At 46.1% G+C, this 19,377-nt stretch overlaps 1 protein-coding gene across 1 annotated transcript in view; it reads right to left on the bottom strand.

The window, feature by feature from the left end:
- Positions 1-19,377, bottom strand: part of Ppm1h (protein phosphatase, Mg2+/Mn2+ dependent 1H) — a 259,006-nt gene that overhangs the window by 25,944 nt on the left and 213,685 nt on the right. The window contains exons 7-8 of the mRNA XM_021174330.2: positions 11,265-11,328; positions 7,695-7,802 (exon numbers count right to left, since the gene is read on the bottom strand). Of these exons, the coding sequence (XP_021029989.1) occupies positions 7,695-7,802; positions 11,265-11,328 (172 nt within the window). The remainder of the gene's footprint in view (positions 1-7,694; positions 7,803-11,264; positions 11,329-19,377) is intronic.

Here is a 19,377-nt window from a genome sequence, read left to right as displayed (position 1 = left end):
GTCTTTAGATTGCAGACAACTAGCTTCCGACTGGGAGTCTATGAGGGGCTCTGCGGGAGAACCGTCCAGATCACTCAGTCTGTGGACCACAGAAGCATTAACAGTAATAATCACAGAGTCAGGAGAGCCAATAGTTTGGAAAGTGGCCTGTTTATAGTCAACAAAAGGCAAAGAGGGATGTATTGAAAAAAAAATACTTCCAGGTATCAGCGGCTCTCAACCTTTCTAATGCTACAACCCTTCAATACAGTTCTTCATGTTGCAGTGACCCCCAACTATTAAATTATTTTCATTGCTACTTCATAATCGCCATTTTGCTACTGTTATGAATAGTAATGTAAACATTTTGGAGAGAGGTTTGTCAGAGGTCGTGGCCCGCAGGTGGGGAACCACTGCTCTATAAGTTTAAGCTGGGACACTGAACTGTCTGGAAGTTTCTCTTTGGTCTCTGTCTACACGTGACACTCATTAGTTTTGCTTCTGCCCATCAGCAGGAAAACAGTATAAGAAAATTCTCCCTGGGTGGGGTCTAAGAGAATTCTAGAACTGTCCATGAGGTCGGCTCAGCCAGGGGGAAGGAAGAGAGATCCATGTTTGCTCTCAGTGCCGCCTGAGGTTTCTAACCTAATAAACCTGTATTAACTAGGGAGTTGTTTTGACTCTCTTTTATATCTATTTCTAAATTGGTTCAGAAAACTCAGAAGGAAAAAGAATTAGATTATTTTCTTCTTCAGACCTAATAATTCTTCTTTTCCTACAGGCTAGAAAGTAAAATTGTGTGTGCGTGCATGTGTGTATATGTATGTATGTGTATATATGAGTATGTATGTGTGTATGTATGTTTGTGTATGTCTGTGTGTGTGTGTGTGTGTATGTGTGTTTTTGGAGACATGGACACACCATGTGAAGGCAGGATCATTATACTAACAGACCTCTGCCTACATTGCAGGCACAGTGACTCTCTGAGGTGGGTCTTGTTTCACAGGAACGCGCTCTTGCTTCCTTCTTCCTGCCCTACTTTCTCCCTTTGTATCATCTGCTTCCTCATCTGAACTATCCCTCAGGAAGCAAGCAACAGGGCTTATGGCTAATTATTCTTCAACGAGTCTCACTTAGAGATGGCCCCTAATTCCAATTTTGGACGGACAAATTCTCCCTGTGTTTTTCTTTTTCTTTCTTTATTATTTTATTTTATTTTGTTTTGTTTTGTTGAGACTCAGTCTCTCTCTTATATGGCTCTGGCTGCCCTGGAATTTGCTACTTAGACTAGGCTGGCCTCCAACTCAGACATCCACCTTCCTGTGCTTTCTGGTACTGAATTAAAGGTGTGCACTTCCATGCCCATTGTGCATTTTTGTTTTAAAATATGTTCTCCCATTTCTATCTGCCAAAGAGAACGACCCCTTTAGAAGGCTTGAAGACTGTCGGGGCATAACATCGTTCCTCACTCTCTAGATTATTCTCATGTAACCACAGTAAGCTTCGCTTGCACAAGTGACTTTCCTTCTCATGGCACCTGAGAATTATTGTTTCTTATAAACTAGACGGCAGGAGCACAAATGGGGATTGTAGCCTGGAGCACAAAAAGTCACCAAGAACCAGAAAACTATGGGCGTTAAAACATAAATAGAAGGCTGTAGATATCCTTCCTGATTGCAAGGGGAGAACCAGGACTCCCAGACATATTTCCTTTCAATATGAAACTGCCTCAGTGTGAAACAGTCTTCCGGAAGCCAGTAAGAAAGAAGAAGGGGAGAACATTACTGCCCATCACCACACACCAGACCTCATGCCCAGGATTTCACTGACGCTCTGATTTCCTCCTACCCATAATCCACCAGTCCAGGCCAAGCCAAGCCCCATGATGAAGGAAAAGCAACTGGGAGCCTGCCGGTGACTGGTGTGGAACTCAGACTCGAGCTCTTTGTCCTTTATGAGAGGAGAGTTTCAGAACAAAAAGATTACCTAGATAGAAAAAAAAAAATCCCAGGATTGAGCTAAATGAGCTGGTGTTATAAGAAACAGCTGACGGACTCCCGAAAACCAGAGAGAGGAGAGGCGAAGCAGAGAGAAAATTAGCCTGATTGTGGTTCTGGCTGGCTGGGCTGTACTGCGGAGCGGGGTTAGGGAGGGAGGGAGGGAGTTGGCTCTGCAGAACGGCCCCCAGACAGAAAAGGGCCTTGTTCTTCCAAGAGCCCAAACTGGGGCACAGTCTTGGAGTGGAGGCCGGAAAAGAAGGGTGAAATTAGGAATCCTAGCTCTACAGAGGGCCTGTCACAGGCCCAAAGGGGCGGGGAGCAGGGAACATCTGGAAGTCGAGGCCTTCGGCCTGTGCCAAGCTGTCTGAGTAACAGGATGCTTGTGTGCCGGGCTGGAGGTGGGGGGACTGTTAGGAGAGAGGGCAATGCTGAGGGCTTGGGCACCGGTGCCTGAGTTAACAAATCAGCTCAGTTCTGAACTCTTCAGGATGCACAGTTGAGCCTCGAGCTTCCTAGTTAGGCAAGAGGCAGACTTGGCCGGAGAGGCCCGGGGAGGGGCTGCTGTCGGCGCGGTCACACAGAGAAAGCCAGGTGCTTGTTGACAGGGAGAGTGAAAGTCTCCCACACAGCCCCGCAGCCTGCTGCTAGCAAGGCCCCTGTTCCTTTGGCGGGGGCCTCTTGTGGAATTCAGGTCTTGGCTAGAAATCTCTGCTTTAGACCCCAGAAGGTTTGAGAGAGGCTCCGGAAACCTGGCGGCTGCTCTTCAGGTTTGGCAAACTCAAGTTTTTTTTTTTTTTTTTTTTTTTTTTTTCCCCAGCGCCTTGTGTTCAGCAAAACTGAAGATGTGTTTGGCTAGAAAGACACCCTTCTCTAACTTTTAAAACCCCACTGCAATTTTTTTAAACATAAATTTGATCCACATGGTTTTGATTTATTTGTACTTAATTCATCAAATCAAATTAGGAGCCGCAGTGATGTGTGGGATCAGTGGGAATTTCCAAGAAGGGTTTTGAGCTCTTTTTCTTAGAATTGAATCACATCCTCCCCTCCCCCTTCCCCCAGCTCCAGTCCTTAAAACCACCAGACTGAGCTGGATTTGAAATTTAGAACCCAAATGAGAAGGAAAAGATCCATGTTTGCAGAGCCCAAGCATTGCAGGAAAATAAGCCCGGGAGGTTGCAGAGAACGTGGGCGGGGCATTCGTGAGTGGAGGGGGAAGACCCTGAAGACAGGGGAGCAGTCTGATTCTTCATTAGATGGCTTAAGTAAATTAACCCGCTTTTCTGGGATCCCAACAGAAGCCGCCTAGCTATGTCTCTCTTGGATATGATCTTATCAGTCTCTTGAGTAAAGGGTTTTAGCCTTAACGAGTGGAGATGGGGTGCGGGGGTGAGGCTGGGGAAACTATCTTCTTTTTTTTCCTGTTCTAACCTCCACACTAGTCAATTCAAACTGTTCCTCTTCTTCTAACTGTGCCCTCCCCCCTCTCTCCTGACTCTGGCTAAGGCGCGTCCATCTGGAAACATTTAAAATGTATAACAAATTTAATCTTGTGCAAGAGATCTTGGTATATATACTCCATATCCATTAGGCTAAATCGTAGGCCCGCAGTCGTCTCTTACACAGTTCTGTCTGGTTTGGGTTTACATACACAGAGGCCATTACAGTCCTTCCAATTACCCACTCTCCTGAGCCATCATCTGCAGTTAGTCTGAGGCCAACAGCATCCGTCCCAGAAACTCTAACCGTGGAGCACCAGGGGCTCTGGTGTTCAAAATAGAGGTGACCTTTTCAGAGCCTCTCAAACCAGTACATGCTGAGTTATTCTGAGCTTCTATCTCTTGCCACAGTGACCCTGTGCCTAATCAGATGTGGGTTATACGTGCCAGCTCGCTACTTGGCGGTGTATAGCCCGTCAAGTATTATAATTTTATTTTCCTGAGTCTCAATGTCCAGTGTACAGGATGGGTAGAATAACTGTCTACCGCACAACTCTGTTAGGAGTGACGTGCTGCTGTGAAAATCCTAGGGATGCTAGACAGAGCACAGGGAGACGTTCTTACAGTACAGTTTCTGCTAAACAGGGGAAATACACTTCAGACAACCTCATCTCAGCGTGATGGCCACAGCCAACAACCAGCCCCACAGATTCCAACTCTGAAAGGCTTTTTTTCAGAGAGAGCGGGTTTTTTTCTGACTAAGAACAGCAGCGCAGTAAAGAGATGCTCTGTCAAGTCTAACTGTACCACAACCACACTGAGCCAGGCTCCCCTGTACAAAGAAGTATCTGCATGTGTGCATGGGCGGGAGGCTGAGGAGGAGGAGGCTTTAAGGCTGCTTGAAAAAGCCAAAAATGCTTCATTAGTATTTCCTGAGATCCCCTGGGAGGCTTCTGTAAAGGGCAAAGGTTAGGTTGCCATTTAGCATGTCGGATGAATGCTCTCCCCCAAGGGAGAAAGTACAGTTTTATGAGCCCAGTTACAAACCCCATGCTCGGTGGAGTTCAAAGGAAAGAGAGTTCAGGGTTCAGAATTTATTACTTTCCTCTGGTGAGAAGCAGCCCTGGCTGTAACTCCTGGTCCTAGCGTTGGCCAGCATGGAGGGATTAGGAACTCGAGAGGGGGCTGTGGACATTCTGCCCAGCGGGGACCTTGCTATCCAGAGCTGCTCTGAGAGCTCTGAGAGAAAATACCTGTAGCATGGATGTGCACTTTACCATTATATATATACATATATATATATATATATATATATACACATATTAAGCTAATTCCATGTAACAATCCCAGGGTCTATGAGGGGGAGGTGTCTTTCATGCCTAATGTTTACTAGAAATTTCCATGCCAGCTCTAACTCTGATGCTCTCAAAAGGGATTAACCTTGTTTAGAGCTCTGCCTGGGAACTGGGCCTAGATGGTTGTTGGTGCCCACGGAGGATAATGGAGCAGATGCATGGTCTGAAGGGCAAACCTCAGGTTTGGAAGTCACTTGTAGCCTGGTATAAAGGGTGAGCTGGGCCCATCAAAACTCCTCTCTCCGATATGGATGTGTGGCTGAGGGGTTGCCTGGGACTTGTGGAATGTGGCTAGCTAGTTAGAACAGCAAAACTCTTGTAGGCTTCTGCTGTGGCTCTGCTGTTCATTCCAGAAGTACACTCATAATATTCATTTTTGTAGACACTAGAAGGATGCCTTCTAATAGAATTAAACACCTCCTTTGTGGGGTTACTTTGAGTCAATTTGTGCTTCCCACAATAAAAATGAGCTACATCAGAAAAGCAGCTACTGAACGGGGTGCAGCCTCATAACTAGGGACTTCATCAGTAGGGAGGCCAAGACAGGAGGATCGTGAATGTGAAGCCAGCCTGGGCAATACAACAAGACCCCTGTCTCACATTTCCTTCTCCAGCACACACTAGGCGTGCGTGAGTGCGTGTGCGTGTGCATGTGTGTGTGTCTCAGTGGTAGAGCATGCAATGAATTGCCACCTCCATTATACAACTTTACTTGGGCAGAGCACATGCATGGAGCTGAGCCTATACACTCTGGTTATTTCCAGTATAACATGGCTCTAGTAGCTCATTCTTCACAGTATGGCAAACAGTATGACTTGTTCTTCTCTACCACAGAAATTGGGAACTAAAGCTCTCTCCGGTCCCCCAACCTCCTCTGCAGCTAGAAGAGTGACAGGATCTTAACCAATGAGATTTAAGTGAGCACACATGGGGCGGAGCCTGTTCCTACACTTTTCAGGAGAGTAGCAGAGAGCTACTGGCAGCTGCTGGCTGTTGGGGGAGGGAAGGCTGTTTTGCTTTAGGGGTGTGGTCCTCAGTGTGCCGTTCATCCCAGTGAGTGACCCCACACCCATGTACATATGGGCAGCACTAACTGGACTCAATGGGTTATTTTTAAAAAATGGAAAGAAAGAAAAGTGGAGGGTGTGAAGTAAAGGCAGGGAGGGGCGGGTCATATTGTGGGAAGGGGGCCTGGGGGCAGGGCTCGAGGGCATGTGGTTAAAACGTATTGTGTACACACATGAAATCCTTGGAGAATAAATAAATAAATAAACAACAGAATAAACGAAGTCTAAACTCACAAGATATAGAACAGCAGCAAAACAAAACCACAAAGAAAGCGTAATGCTTGGAGCTGCTGCCTCCACCCTGTGGCCGGCAGTGAAGGAAAAGCCAGAGAAACATAGGTGCAGCCGCCTAACAAACTCCAGGCTTCCTACTGTGTAAGAAAAATCCACCTCCATACCATTAGTACATCTGGTTGCTTGCTTCCTTCCTTCCTTCTTTCCTTCCTTGATTTGATTTGTTTTGTTTTGTTTCAGACAGGGTCTCATTGTGTAGCCTCAGCTAGCTTGAAACCAACTACATCAATTAAGCTGGCCTCAAACACATAGATCCATTGACCTCTCTGCCTCCCAAGTGCTGGACTTAAAGGTGTGCACCAGTATGCTATGCCCTGCTTCACCTGTTGTCTGAGGCCGTCTCCCTGTGTAGTCCTGACCAGCTTAGGACTTACTATGTGGACCAGGCTGACTTGAACATTCAGTGATGTTCATCCCTCAGTCTCTTAAGTGCTAGGACTGTGTCACCTGTGTCACCATCCTTGGCTGACTAATAGATTTTTATATTGTCAGATTTGTCTTTAACGTGGAAACAAAATCTTTTCTATATAATACACCATGAAAACCAACATAGAACCTTGTAACATTTCCAGTACTGAGAAAATATTGTAGGGTCTCTCTCTCTCTCTCTCTCTCTCTCCCTCTCCCTCTCCCTCTCCCTCTCTCCCCCCACTCTCTTTAACAGACAAAATGACAGATATATTTTTCAATTAACTTCTCCAAATAACACCCAAATGACACACGTTCTCTCTGGTTAACTAAAATCAAGTCAAAGGAGATATCCAGATGAATAGCTGAGCTACAAGGCATTGATTTTTAAATGCCTCAGAAAATATTCCCCTGTGCATAGGAAGAGTAGACAAAAAACATGACTTCTGTATGAGACACAGAAATCAGGATGTCACCTCAGGACAGTGGCTCTCAGCCTTCCTAATGCTAAGACCCTTTAATACAGTTCCTCATGCTGTGGTGACCCCCTCCCCCCGAACCATAAAATTATTCTCATTTCTGTTTCATTAACTACAACTTTGCTACTGTTATGAATTGTAATACAATTATTTTTGGAGACAGAGGTTTGCCAAAGGGGTCTTGATCCACAGGTTGAGAACCTACGGAGATGTAGATATATATGAGCTAAACCACAGAAAGAATTGGATGCTGTGGATGGGGACAGGGAATTCTTGGCAGGACTGGATGTAAAGAAGCGTGAGAAATTCAAGGTCATGAACAGTAACCAAGTTCAATTGGTTTGTGCGGGAGGGGGAGGGGAGCAATACAACGATCTGATTGGAAATTTATATCAAATGTCAAGCCTGCAATGACTATTGGAGTTGGGTTTTGGTCCAAGACATGTGGTGCTACCAAAGACTGCTGGGACATGAGGGGTCAGCATCCATGGGGGGATGCTCACTTTATAGCAATATGTGGGAGAAATGGAAGGAGGTGGCACAGCTCGCTATGTAGATGATGAGGGCATGAATCCAAGTACTCAAGGGGAGGGCAGGCTGGCATGAGAGACATTAGATCTGTCAGGCACATAACACTGTATTGCATAAAATATAAACAAAAGCATCATGGTACCTCTGGAGCTGAAGACAGGAATGGTTTTATGTAGATGTTGGAGTCATGAACCTTCAAGTCATGGTCCCCAAGTCCCCTCGTCACTCCAATAGTTGCCATTACTCGGGCCTAGGAGTATAAGCAGAGAGTTATCAGAAATACACACAGTGACAGCATCCTGTCCCAATTCCTCTTGCCTATCTTTCTATGCCATTGGATGTTAACTGAGATGAGTCATATTAGCAGGGAAAGGCTCATCAGAATCATTGCTGTATCTCAGGCTTGCTGGGTGTTGCTGTCTGTCTTCAGCTTGCTTCTGTAGAGCAGGAAGTGAAGGGTGCTGAAAATAAACTAAACGTAATGTGTGTATTGTCTACAGCAACTGAAATCAGTTCATACTCAATCAAGAGCACCCACTCACCCATCCACCATCCATCCATCCATCCATCCATCCATCCATCCATCCATCTATCCATCTATCCATCCATCCACCCATCCATCTAATCATTCATCTATCTATCCACTCACAATCCATCCATCTACTCACCCACCATCCAACCATCCACCCACCCATCCATACATCCACTCACCCATCATCCATCTATCTATCCATCCATCCACCCACCCACCCACTTACCCATCCATCCATCCATCCACTTACCCACCCTTTCATCCATCTATCCACCCACCCACCTACCCATTCATCCATCTACCCCCACACATATCCATCCATCTACCCATCCATCCATCCATCCATCCACCCATCCACCCATCTATCTATCTATCTATCTATCTATCTATCTATCTATCTATTTTTCCATCCATCCACCCACCTATTCATCCATCCATCATCCATCCATCCATCCACCCACCTATCCATTCATTCATCCACCCATCCACCCACCCACCTATCCATCCACCCACCTATCCATCCACCCACCTATCCATCCACCCACCTATCCATCCACCCACCTATCCATCCATCCATCCATCCATCCATCCATCCATCCATCCACCCACCCACCCATCAAGCCATCCATCTGTCCATCCATCCAAACACATTTACACTACAGGTATTCACCGGACACTAGCTACGTCCTTGGCAATATCAGAACACTAACAAAAGGTATAGTAAGTCTGGGGCAGTTCCTGTCTTTGCAGATCTCTACTCTTTAAGTTTTATGGCTAGAGTAAATAAATCTTTAGCTTCTCCATGATCTGCCACAATATTCCTAAAACTCCTTCTGGTGGAAAGGAACAAAATGTCAGTATGCACAGACATCTGGACTATAGCCTCACATTGTCTGTAAACTCGTTTTGTGGAATTAACATACTGCATTAATATCTACACAGCCAGCTCTCCTAAAGTACCTACTATGTGTACACACCATGTTGGAAGGACACCAAAGTCCAAGGCCCCACCTCTATTATGAAGGAACTTGGTTAAGGGGGTAAGAGACATGTATCCAAACTATGAAATGTGCTTCAGTTCTGGGACGCTCATCAACAATGGAATATGTGAATTTAGAGGAAACGAAAACTCTACCGAGAAGGTCCCATGGAGGAGGCAACACTAAATTTGGTGCCAAAAGATGGACAGAATCAGATAGGCAGACACAGAGGGACAGACTGCCTGTCAGGCTGAGTGACATGAAACCTAATGGCTGAACAGTGGGTCACCAATATTAGAGTCCATAATGTTGCAGTTCAAATGCCTGAGCCTGGATTTTCCTCTGTTACTTGGATAATAACATTAAATACTTCATAGAGGCAAGGTTGAAGTAAATAGAAGAGGAAACACTACAATTCAGGGCAGGTGAGAAGGCACCTGCCATTGAGTCTGACAACCTGAATTTGACCTCTGGAACCCACCTAATGGAGGAAAAGAACTGATTCTGGCAAGTTGACCTTTGACTTCCACATCCTTGCTGCAGCTTTTAATTAAATAAATGTAAAAAAAGGAAAGAAACCCCCCTACACACACACATTATAATTCAACAAAGTATCTTCACCCTTGTCTCTCTGAAGTCCTGTGGATTTGAGGGAGTCTCAAGTCAGAAGGCAGATAGGGTCTACAGTACTGTAGAAATGAGACCATGACACTTTTAGGGTTTAAAAGGGATTTTCATATTGAGGCTCAGGGTGGCCCTCAACTCCTTCTGCTGAAATCCTCCTGCTTCAGTCTTCTGAAGGCTGTGTGGCTACAGACTTGAGCCACCATGTCGTGGCTTGTGTGTTTGTGTGTGCGTGTGTATGTGTGTTTGTGCGCGCGCGTGTGTGTGTGTGTGTGTGCGTGTGCGTGTGCGTGTGCGTGTGTGTGTGTGTATCACAGGAATGTGTGGAGGTCAGAAGACAGCCTGCAGGATTCAGTTCTTTCTATTATATGAGTTGCAAGGATCAAACCCAGGTGTATCAGGTTTGGTGGCAAATGTCTCACTGTGCCATCGGGGAGAAACAGTCATGGATATCATCTTTCACTGTGTACATGTATGAAATTCTTAAAAAGAAAAAAAAATTAAAAAACAATAGCAACAGCAACAAAAAATCTCACTGCTGATAACCTTCTAAAAAACGATAGCAGTCCATTCTCCTGTCCAGGAGAGTGCATTAGACACAGGTGGACAGAGTACATGTCGCACATGTATCAGCGACTGGGGGATGCTTTGGTATTCTTGTGAGTCATTTCTTCTTGATAAATATTATCTAACGCTGATAAATGATCCACTTGAAGTATCTCTTCAGTGTGGCCACACTGTCCTCTTCTAACTGAAACTCTTAGCTCTGAATTGAAACAAGTTGTTTTCAGAGGCAGCCTGCAGAGGAGGATGCAGAAGGCGGCTTGGTTAACTGGGGATGGGTTCCAAGTCTCCTTATCTCGGTGCTAGCCTCACTAGCTCCTCCACATGTGCTCTCGGGTCTCATATCTATGGTCTTCTTTGAGTTCAACCATGTTATTCAGCTTTTGCTTCTGACTAGGGCACTGGGACCAGCCATGGCTCTGCTATCTCAGTCTGGGCTCTTGATCCTGTCGTGTAATTGCAATGACACCCTGGAGTCCCTTTGTTGGGGCAAGCAGGAAAGCTGATGTACAAAGTCTGAACTTCAGTGGTGGAAATGAGAACCCCAGGTGAGCACCCCACACTGGTGCTGTCCTCTGTTGGGCCTGTGTTTCTGCCTGGGTTGCTTTCACCTTGAAGTCTCAGCTGCCTTGTCTTCCAGTAGAGGTAACAACACAGCCAGCTTGACCTGCCTCTGAGCTTGCTGTCGGTTGTGGGACAGAATGACACATGTGGAAATGGTCGTGTTTAAACCTCAAAGAGGGACGCGAGTGGACAGAAACCGGGGCATTTTCATAAAACCGACTTTTGTCTGATGGGTTCACCCATACCTCTTAAATCCTCCTACTCCCTGCACCCTCAAGACAGAGGTGGCCTCGGGAATGATGCAAATGATGTTTGTTCAAGTTGTCAAGGCCATAAAACCCCAGACTGCCCCAATCTGTGAAGCACACAGCACACAGACTGCCACAGGCTCTACAAAGCAAAAGGCCACAGACACCTCCTCTCATTCCAGGGGTGAACTTGAGCCTACCTTCTTGCCTTCTCCATATATAAGGGGGAACTTCAAGTCATCATCCTCAATGGTTTTGTATGCCCTGCAGGGGAATAAACAACATTTGAAAACAGGTTTGAACTCAATTAGCGACCCTCTGCCCTGGCACAGGCTGCTGCGTGTGCCTCATGTTCCTGGGGATTCCTGACACTCACCACATTGCCTCTTTATTTATATAGTCACTCTCTATGCTCCATGCAAAATTGTGTGTGTGTGTATGTGTGTGTGTGTGTGTGTGTATGTACACTTTGACAAGCCAGGAAATGTCAAGTCTTCATATTCTTAGAGACAAAGCTACATATAATTATATTGGACTCTTCTTGCGTCTGCAACTGTGATAAACAGCAGTGCTCAGGGGTGAATGAGCCTGCATCTCCTCCAAGAGGCGGTCCACCCCTTCAGGGGTCGTTTACATCAAACATCTTCTATTGGGATGACTGGGGACAGAGGACACTAGCACCCTCTGACCTCAGGATGGGAGTCAAGGTTGATGGAAAATTGTCTCACAATAGCTTTCTGACAGCCATTCGCCACACAGAAATCTATTTTACGCCTCATGGGTTTACACTGGTCATGGTTGTCTAGATGCCACTGCCAGCAAATGAGACCATGTGTCCCAAGTCTACACATAAGTGAGTTAAAAAACAAGCAAGCAAACATCATAGCCAGTTAGCAGCTATGTCCTCAGCCAGAGCAATCTACTTTTCTGATTTTGTTTATTTCATCTATAAAGTGAGATTAATACACATGATACAAAGGGTTCTGCACATAGCCTCCGCTCAGTAACAACCCAATTAGGGGCAGCTATTAGTCATATTTAGCAGGTAGTTACCTTTTGGTGTAAGCTATTAGAAGCTAGCACCAGTTTAGGGATCAACCGTGTTGAGCGGTTCTCAACCTCAGCTATATAATGAACTATATAATGCAAGCGCTTTAAGACATCCTGAGGAGCAGGCCACATCTCGGAGCATGAATGAGCATACACTGGATGTGAGTTAAGCTGTAAGCTTGATTATTGAGAGGGGAGACCGCATAGATTCAAGGAGGAGGGAGGAAATGGGCTGAGAAAGGCTCCCACATGAGCATGAACAGGCATTCAAGATGCTGTGTGGGTGAGGAGTCAGTCTTAGACAAGGAGGTGATGAGGTAAGAATCATACGCAGGGAATGGCCAGCCTCGAGATGCCAGTACAGGAAGTTGGAACTAGAAAGGAGGCAGAAGGCAGCAGATCTAGAAGCAAGGACAGGAAGGTCCTCCCTCCCTAGAGGAGGATGGCTACCAGACTCAACTGGCTTGGGAAGGCAGAAGCTGTTCTCACTCCACTATCAAGCTCAAACGCTCAAATTCTCTCAGGGTAGAGGCCACCAGGACCGCAAAATCCTAGTCACATGGCTCAACACTGCCCGGGAGTTACTACTCCCGTACCGAGGCAACTTCAAATTTTTCATGTTACATTTTAGCTTATTAATTTATCCTTAGAACAAAAAGTTAAAACGGAAACAAGGATTAGGGGATGTAGCTCAATTGGCAGAGGGCTTGCATGAGGCCCGAAGTTCAGTTGTAATGGCAGCAGCTGGGAGGTAGGAGCGAGCAGATCAGTTCAAAGGGATAATAAGGTCATCCTTGGATACAGTGTATTCCCAGCCAGCCTGGGCTACAAGAGACTCTGTTTCAAAATGACTAAAAACAGAACGGATGCCCTTGGGAGAAGAAAGAGTTACTCTGCTCCCGCTGGGGTTAGTTTTCAATAAAACACAAACCCTTCCTCCTCCTCCAGTGACAAACAAGGATAATCTTTGTGCTGAGAGAACATACAAGAACGCGCCCTCCCACTCATTCTTCCTGGGTACCAAGCAGAGTTCATTATATAAGTGGACTTCCATGTACCAATAGGAAGACTTGAATAAAACCATAAACGCTTGGGACTCGAAGTGGCTTAATGGGAAAGCTCACACTCAGCATGGGTGATACCTGGGTTTGAATATAAGTACCAAAAACCAAACAACAAACAAACAAACAAACACCCCTAGAGAATTAAATGGGAACCAGATGGAAGTCTCTGTAGACTTGCGGCTAAGAATAATCCCAGTAGATATAATTTACTGAGGCCGATACTGGACTTGGTAGTTATGTATAATTTTAAAAGTCTTTCAGAGACCCCATCTTACAGATGAAGAAACAGGGTGAGGGAGATTAACAACTTACTTCCCCAAGGTCACGCATTAAGTGAACGGCCCTCCCTATACCAGAAAACACTGCACAGATGGATACCATCAGTGCTAACCTTTGGGGATGCTTCCCTCTGGCAATGAGCCTGGGAGGAGACCACTCTCATTAGGGAGCCGGAGAATGTTTGATGAGGAAAAGAACTTGTGGCAAGTGAGGCCAGGACACATTCTGAATGGCAAGAGGATAAATCCATTGCCTGGCAGCCAGTGAGATCTGCAGAGTGGAGGGGGAGGGGGAGCTAAATAGTGGAAGTTACCATCTGGGTTGCACACTTGTGTCTGATCCCTCCCTGCCTGCTTCATCTGTGGCCACAAAAGGTAGCTTACCCCTGTCCTCCAGAGGACAGACAGACATTGTCCGTCAACCCTGCTGGAGAGTTAAAGGCCTCATCTCAGCCTGGTCCTGCCCACTTGCATGGCCCTGATGGATGGCACCCTGCATCACTCTCATTCACACTTTAACATTCATGCTTCTAGCTTGTCCAGGTTCCCCTCTTCCTCACTTGGGGGTGGGGGTGGGGTGGGGGTGGGGAATGGGAGGATACAGAATTTGAGAGCACCAACACACTGAGGTTGTTTGCATTTCATGTTATAACCAAGAATATATGGTCACAGGGCCCTTTATTCCAGATTTTAAGATTTGGAAAATTGTTTAAATGAAATTTAAAATTCCAATATCAGGCCACTCCCTGGCTTTATCATAACATAACCGAGCAGGGATATAGTCAAGCAATCACTTGTTCTAAGACTGCAAAGCTAAAGAGCTTATGAAATACTTGTAGGTCACTCTTAACACTGGATCAACGCCTTGATGAATACTTATGAGATGAGGGAAGACTGCAAGGCTTACAAGGGGCTACTACTACATTCTTGGCTTTCCCTACCTTAGAGCCATTACCGTCAGATAAGTTTAAGCAACAGTTTCAAGCCAGGCGTGGTGGCAAACACCTTTAATCCCAGCAATCTGGCAGGTAGATCTCTGTAAATTCAAAGCCAGCCTGGTCTACATATTGAGTTTCAGGACAGCCAGAGCTACATAGAGAAACCCTGGCTCAAAAAAAAATTTTTTTTTTCAAAACAAATAGCAACCATCCCTGTCTGTGGGTTCTGAAGTCATCTGGATGGGCTGTCTTGGTTTCCTGTTCCCTAGTTCTTTCAATGATGTGTCACAGGACCTTGGGGACTGTCTGTCTCACTCATGCCACCATTTATGCAATGTGTTTGTTAATCAAACATCACAGACTGTGACAAGGGCCCTCTGTGGGCTTTCTGGTCTGTCAGTGTCCTGAAAGTTTGGCACTTATCTTAAGCAAAGGCACTTGAGATGCGGTCTAATTAAAAATGAAATTATCCCTTTGATTTGGACCTTGTTCTTAAAAGATCAATGAAACTGATAATTGCACTGTGTGCATGCCTGCGTGTGAGGGCTTTATGGTCATAGATTCAGACTGCGAATGAAAACAAACACCACCTCCCCCACCTCCCAGCCCACAAGCAAACAACACAGGCCCCACTCCACAGGGAAAAGATCTGAAAAGGTTTTTCTTGCCGCAGTCTCCTCTGCCTTACTAGGGCAATGGCTGGTTTTCAGTAGAGTTGGTTAGCAACAGCATTGACATGATCTAGTAGACAGCCAGGCCTCAGCCTCAGCAGCAAGAAGGGACCAGGAGGGACTCCAGGAGAAGTTCTTGGCTGTGCCTCTCTCAGGGAAGCGAAGAACAGTGGAGACTCAAGACCCACAAACATTGCACGGCTAGCTGTAGAGCAAGCCAAGGTCTGTCTCTGTCACTCCATGGAGTCCTATTTATATGCTCCCAACATCACGTGTCCTCCACGTGCCTTGCCTCGGTATGGGTCTTGCCTCAGCAAGTGCATCCAATCCACCTGAGTCCTCAGAAGAGGTAAGAAACTGCAGCACACTACCAGAAGGTTTTTGATGTGTTTCTCTCTATGGAGTCCCACAAAATGCAGCTCGACTCTGCAATGTGAGGCAGACCAAGACAAATGTGTGTTGTTAGCAGAGAATCCTTCATCACGTGTCCTTTCTCATGCTTGCTTTAGCAGAACATCCTCTCTCCTGTGACTGCTTCAGCAAACTGATCCTTCACCAGTCTGCCTTAGCCTTTCACACCTGAGTCCATTTTAACAAAAACATTCCTTCAAGTGTTTGCCCCAGCAGAACATCCTCCAACTGACTTTCCAAAGATCCCTCAAGTTTCCACTTCACTCACACACACACACACACACACACACACACACACACACACACACACACACACGTCTTCAGAGTGCTGGGATTAAAAGCAAGTGCTACCATGCCTGGCTCAATTTCTTTTTCTTTCAAAGATTTGTGTGTGTGTGTGTGTGTGTGTGTGTGTGTGTGTGTGTGTGTGTGTATGTATGTATGTATGTATGAATGTATGTATTTGAGTACTCCGCAGGAGTGACTGCACTCCAGAGGTCGTCACTGGGTTCCATAATAGAAGGTTATCAGACTCCATGTGGGTGCTGGGAATTGAACTCAGGACCTCCGGATGAACAGCCACTGTTCTTAACCACTGAGCCATCTCTCCAGGGCACAAGGGTGGACAACATCATATTTATGTACACAGAATCACCACTGAACAGACAGTGGTTGAGAAAGCACTAATCTAAGCGAATTGTCCTCACAGCCTGGAACTCCCTGAGGCAGCTCTCAGGATGTACAGAAAGCAACATAAGTGAACCCCCTTTGTTTCTCTCTCTTGTCCAAAAGGCTAAGAAACGATCAGAAGGCCAGACATCCTTCCCCAGAAGGAGAGATTATGAACAAAGACAAACTTCTTAATGATCTCTCCATTTTTCTGTCCCACCTGCTGCTGCTCGCCCAGTTCCTCTGACTCTGAAGGCGAGGGCAGTACTCCTTGCTGTCCACTTCAGCCCACCCCTGCCCCAGTTCAGCTGCCCATCTGTCTTCACACCTCCGTCTCTTAAGGCCTCTTCCCAACGTGACACCATCAGCTTAGGCTCAGCTTGCTTTTCCCACCTCCATTCTGATGGATTCTCTCCAAAGTTCAGGATTTCCACGGGGGCTCTGAGAATCCCAGTTTTACTTCTGGCCTTTCTCTATGACCACCATCTTTCTGTCCCCTGTGGCTACCCTGGTCCAGTGGCTTACACCCAGAACACCATTCGCCTCTGAGACCCAGTTCCGAACTGTCTCCCTCTCTCCTAGTCCCCCCTCTCACTATGGTTCTTCCCAATGCTGTTCTACTTGAGACAAATATTTTGATACTTTCCTTGACAGCCGTCTAGATTCCTCACCCTACTAGATCTGAGTAGAAGAAGAATTGAATATTCTATCAACATGAGGCTAAATGCTTTCACCCTGCCTTCAAGACAAATTACAAATCAGTCTGTCGTCTTCCCTCCACCAGAGTCCAAGGACCACCATCTCTTAACTACATGATGGCAGCTGGCTCACTACACCTCTGGGAAACAGTCAAGGGCAGGCATAGGCAGTGGGACCAGGATGGTGGCTTAGGGCAGCAAGGGTGTTGAAATTGTTCAGCCCTGTCACTTGCTTTCCTCTGCTTTTAGAACAATCAGTGTAATTATTGGGTCAGATCTTGCCACCGCCCTCTGGTGCCCTCCAATGACTTCTTCCCATCACACTATAAAGTAGTCAAATAGCTATTTGAAACTTGCTTCCCTCATCTGTGTCAATCCTTAGAATTTTTCCTCACAGAATAGCATCTACCACTTAACAGACTATTTTTCCCTACTCTCTGTTGCGGTACCGATCTGGAATATTCTCTCCGAGTTCATGGTTTGTTTGTTTTTGTTTATTTGTTTGTTTTCTGGTGACACTACTTTTAGGGCTGTAGAAGGTTTAGCATGTGGGACCTCAGCTAGGGGAGGGAAGTCACAAGGGCGAAGCCTTTCCAAGCCTCTAGTTCTGGCTCCTCTCTGCTTCCCTATCTGCCACCATGTGTGCAGCCACCACCAGTCACTCCTGAGATGAACTGAGCTACCCTGTCCTGCCTTCCCTGCCTTCATGAAGAAGTCAAATCTTTCCTTCTCTTCTGCTGTTTTGAGGTACTCAGTCACACTCATGCAAACGTCATAAATGCACTATGTCTTTTTGTCCGACGGCTCCCCCACACTTCGTGAGCTCTGTAAGAGTGGACGTCTTCTGTTGTGTAACTGTAACGTTCCTGGTACCTCAAAACATAAAGGTAGCCTAATAAATTCTTGATCAAACAAGCAAACCAGTGCGTTCTACCTTCTCCGCCTGAGGCTTTGCATATCTTCCTGGTCTAGTCTCCTTTTTGGAACATATGTCAAGAACTTCCTTGTATTTCCTCCGAGTTCACAGTCTCAGGGCTGAGGGCTTCGTTCTAGCCCTCCTGTGGTTGGACAGGTTCTTTGCTAATCCTTGCAGGCTCCGACCCTTTCTGGGCACTAGACCTCAAGAGGTCTCCATGTAGCCCCAGAAATCCTTCTAACTATTGGGAGATAGATCATCTATCGTTGAGACTCCTTCACCAAGAACACATCTAACCCCTGGGTCCCTTTTGTAATTTATCATCAGAAAAAGCTCCTAAGCTTTATCCCAGCTGGGTAGTCTGCAACAAACTCCAGGTATCACACCTCGGTTTAACACCCTACCCCAACCCTATGCCCTGGCTTACCATCATCTTACATAAAACCCATCCGTGAAAGCTTTCCGTAGCTGGCACTGGCACCTTGGGATGGTTTCTCCCTTTCTGCTATGCTTTTATGGTGGTTATTGCTGAGTGTCTGAGCAGATGAATGAAGGCTCCACCTTCACCTTCAGCAAGTGAGTCCCCCTCTGACGTGCTATACCGTCGTCGTATCTCTTGATGTTTCCCCCACCTTGCCTTCAGATGATTTTTTTTTCCCAGCTAAAAATCAGGGCTAAGTTCTCTGACAGGAGGGTTTTTGTTTATCTCTTCATATTAAAATTTGAGGTTCTTTTTTTTTTAAATTACCTATACATATTAACAGACAGCTACAACATAATTAAAACACCATTTGTGGTTTTCTGAATGCCTGCTTTCTCCAGGAGATTCCTAAGTCTCCTTCAGGATGGTTGTTTTTGAAAATCACAGTGCTGGTTGCCAAGACGCCATATCAAGTTCAGTTTACATGAATGGTCGTACATAATCCTCTCTGCTAACTTGGGTGAAAGGAGGAGTGCTTCCTCCTTGAGGGAGGCTCTTAAGACAGGCACTGTGATGTCTATCTGCAGCCGTCTACTCTCAGGGCTGAGGTAAGGGAATGGCTACAGCAAAGACTTTAAGAGAGGTAAGATTCCAAGAAGACAGACAAGCGGGGAGGGAAAAAAGAGGAGAGGGAAAGAGGCAGAGGGGAGGAGGAGAAGGTCTAAAAGGAGATTGAAGTTCTTCCTGATCTCTGGGGGAGTCCGCCATGCAGAGGCAGAGGATCCCTTCCCACACACTCTGACGTGGGAAGGGATAGGGGGTGCAGGTCATTGTGGATGCATAGATACGCTTGTGTGTGGAGGGCAGAGGGCATCCTAAGGGGTCACTCCTCCGGGGCTAATCACTATGGTTTTGACACTTGGGTCTTACTTGCAGCTTACCAGTTAGTTTAGCTGACTAGCCAGCAAGCCCCAGGATACTTGTCTCTGCCTCCTTAGCTCTGGGATTAAAAGGGGGGTTCTAGGAATTGAACTTGGGAGGGTGGTCTCATGCTTACATAGCACAAACTCTACCAACTGAATTGCCTCCCCAGCTACCTACTCCGACGATGACGACGAGTTGTTGTTGTTGTTGTTCTTCTTCTTCCTCTTTTTCCTCCTCCTCCACCTTTTTTTTTTTTTTTTTTTTTTTTTTTTT

The sequence above is a fragment of the Mus caroli genome, chromosome 10, assembly GCF_900094665.2.
Source record: "Mus caroli chromosome 10, CAROLI_EIJ_v1.1, whole genome shotgun sequence".
Taxonomy (NCBI): domain Eukaryota; kingdom Metazoa; phylum Chordata; class Mammalia; order Rodentia; family Muridae; genus Mus; species Mus caroli.
The sequence above is the reverse complement of the archived record's forward strand: the minus strand, read 5'-3'. Positions and strand labels throughout refer to the sequence as shown.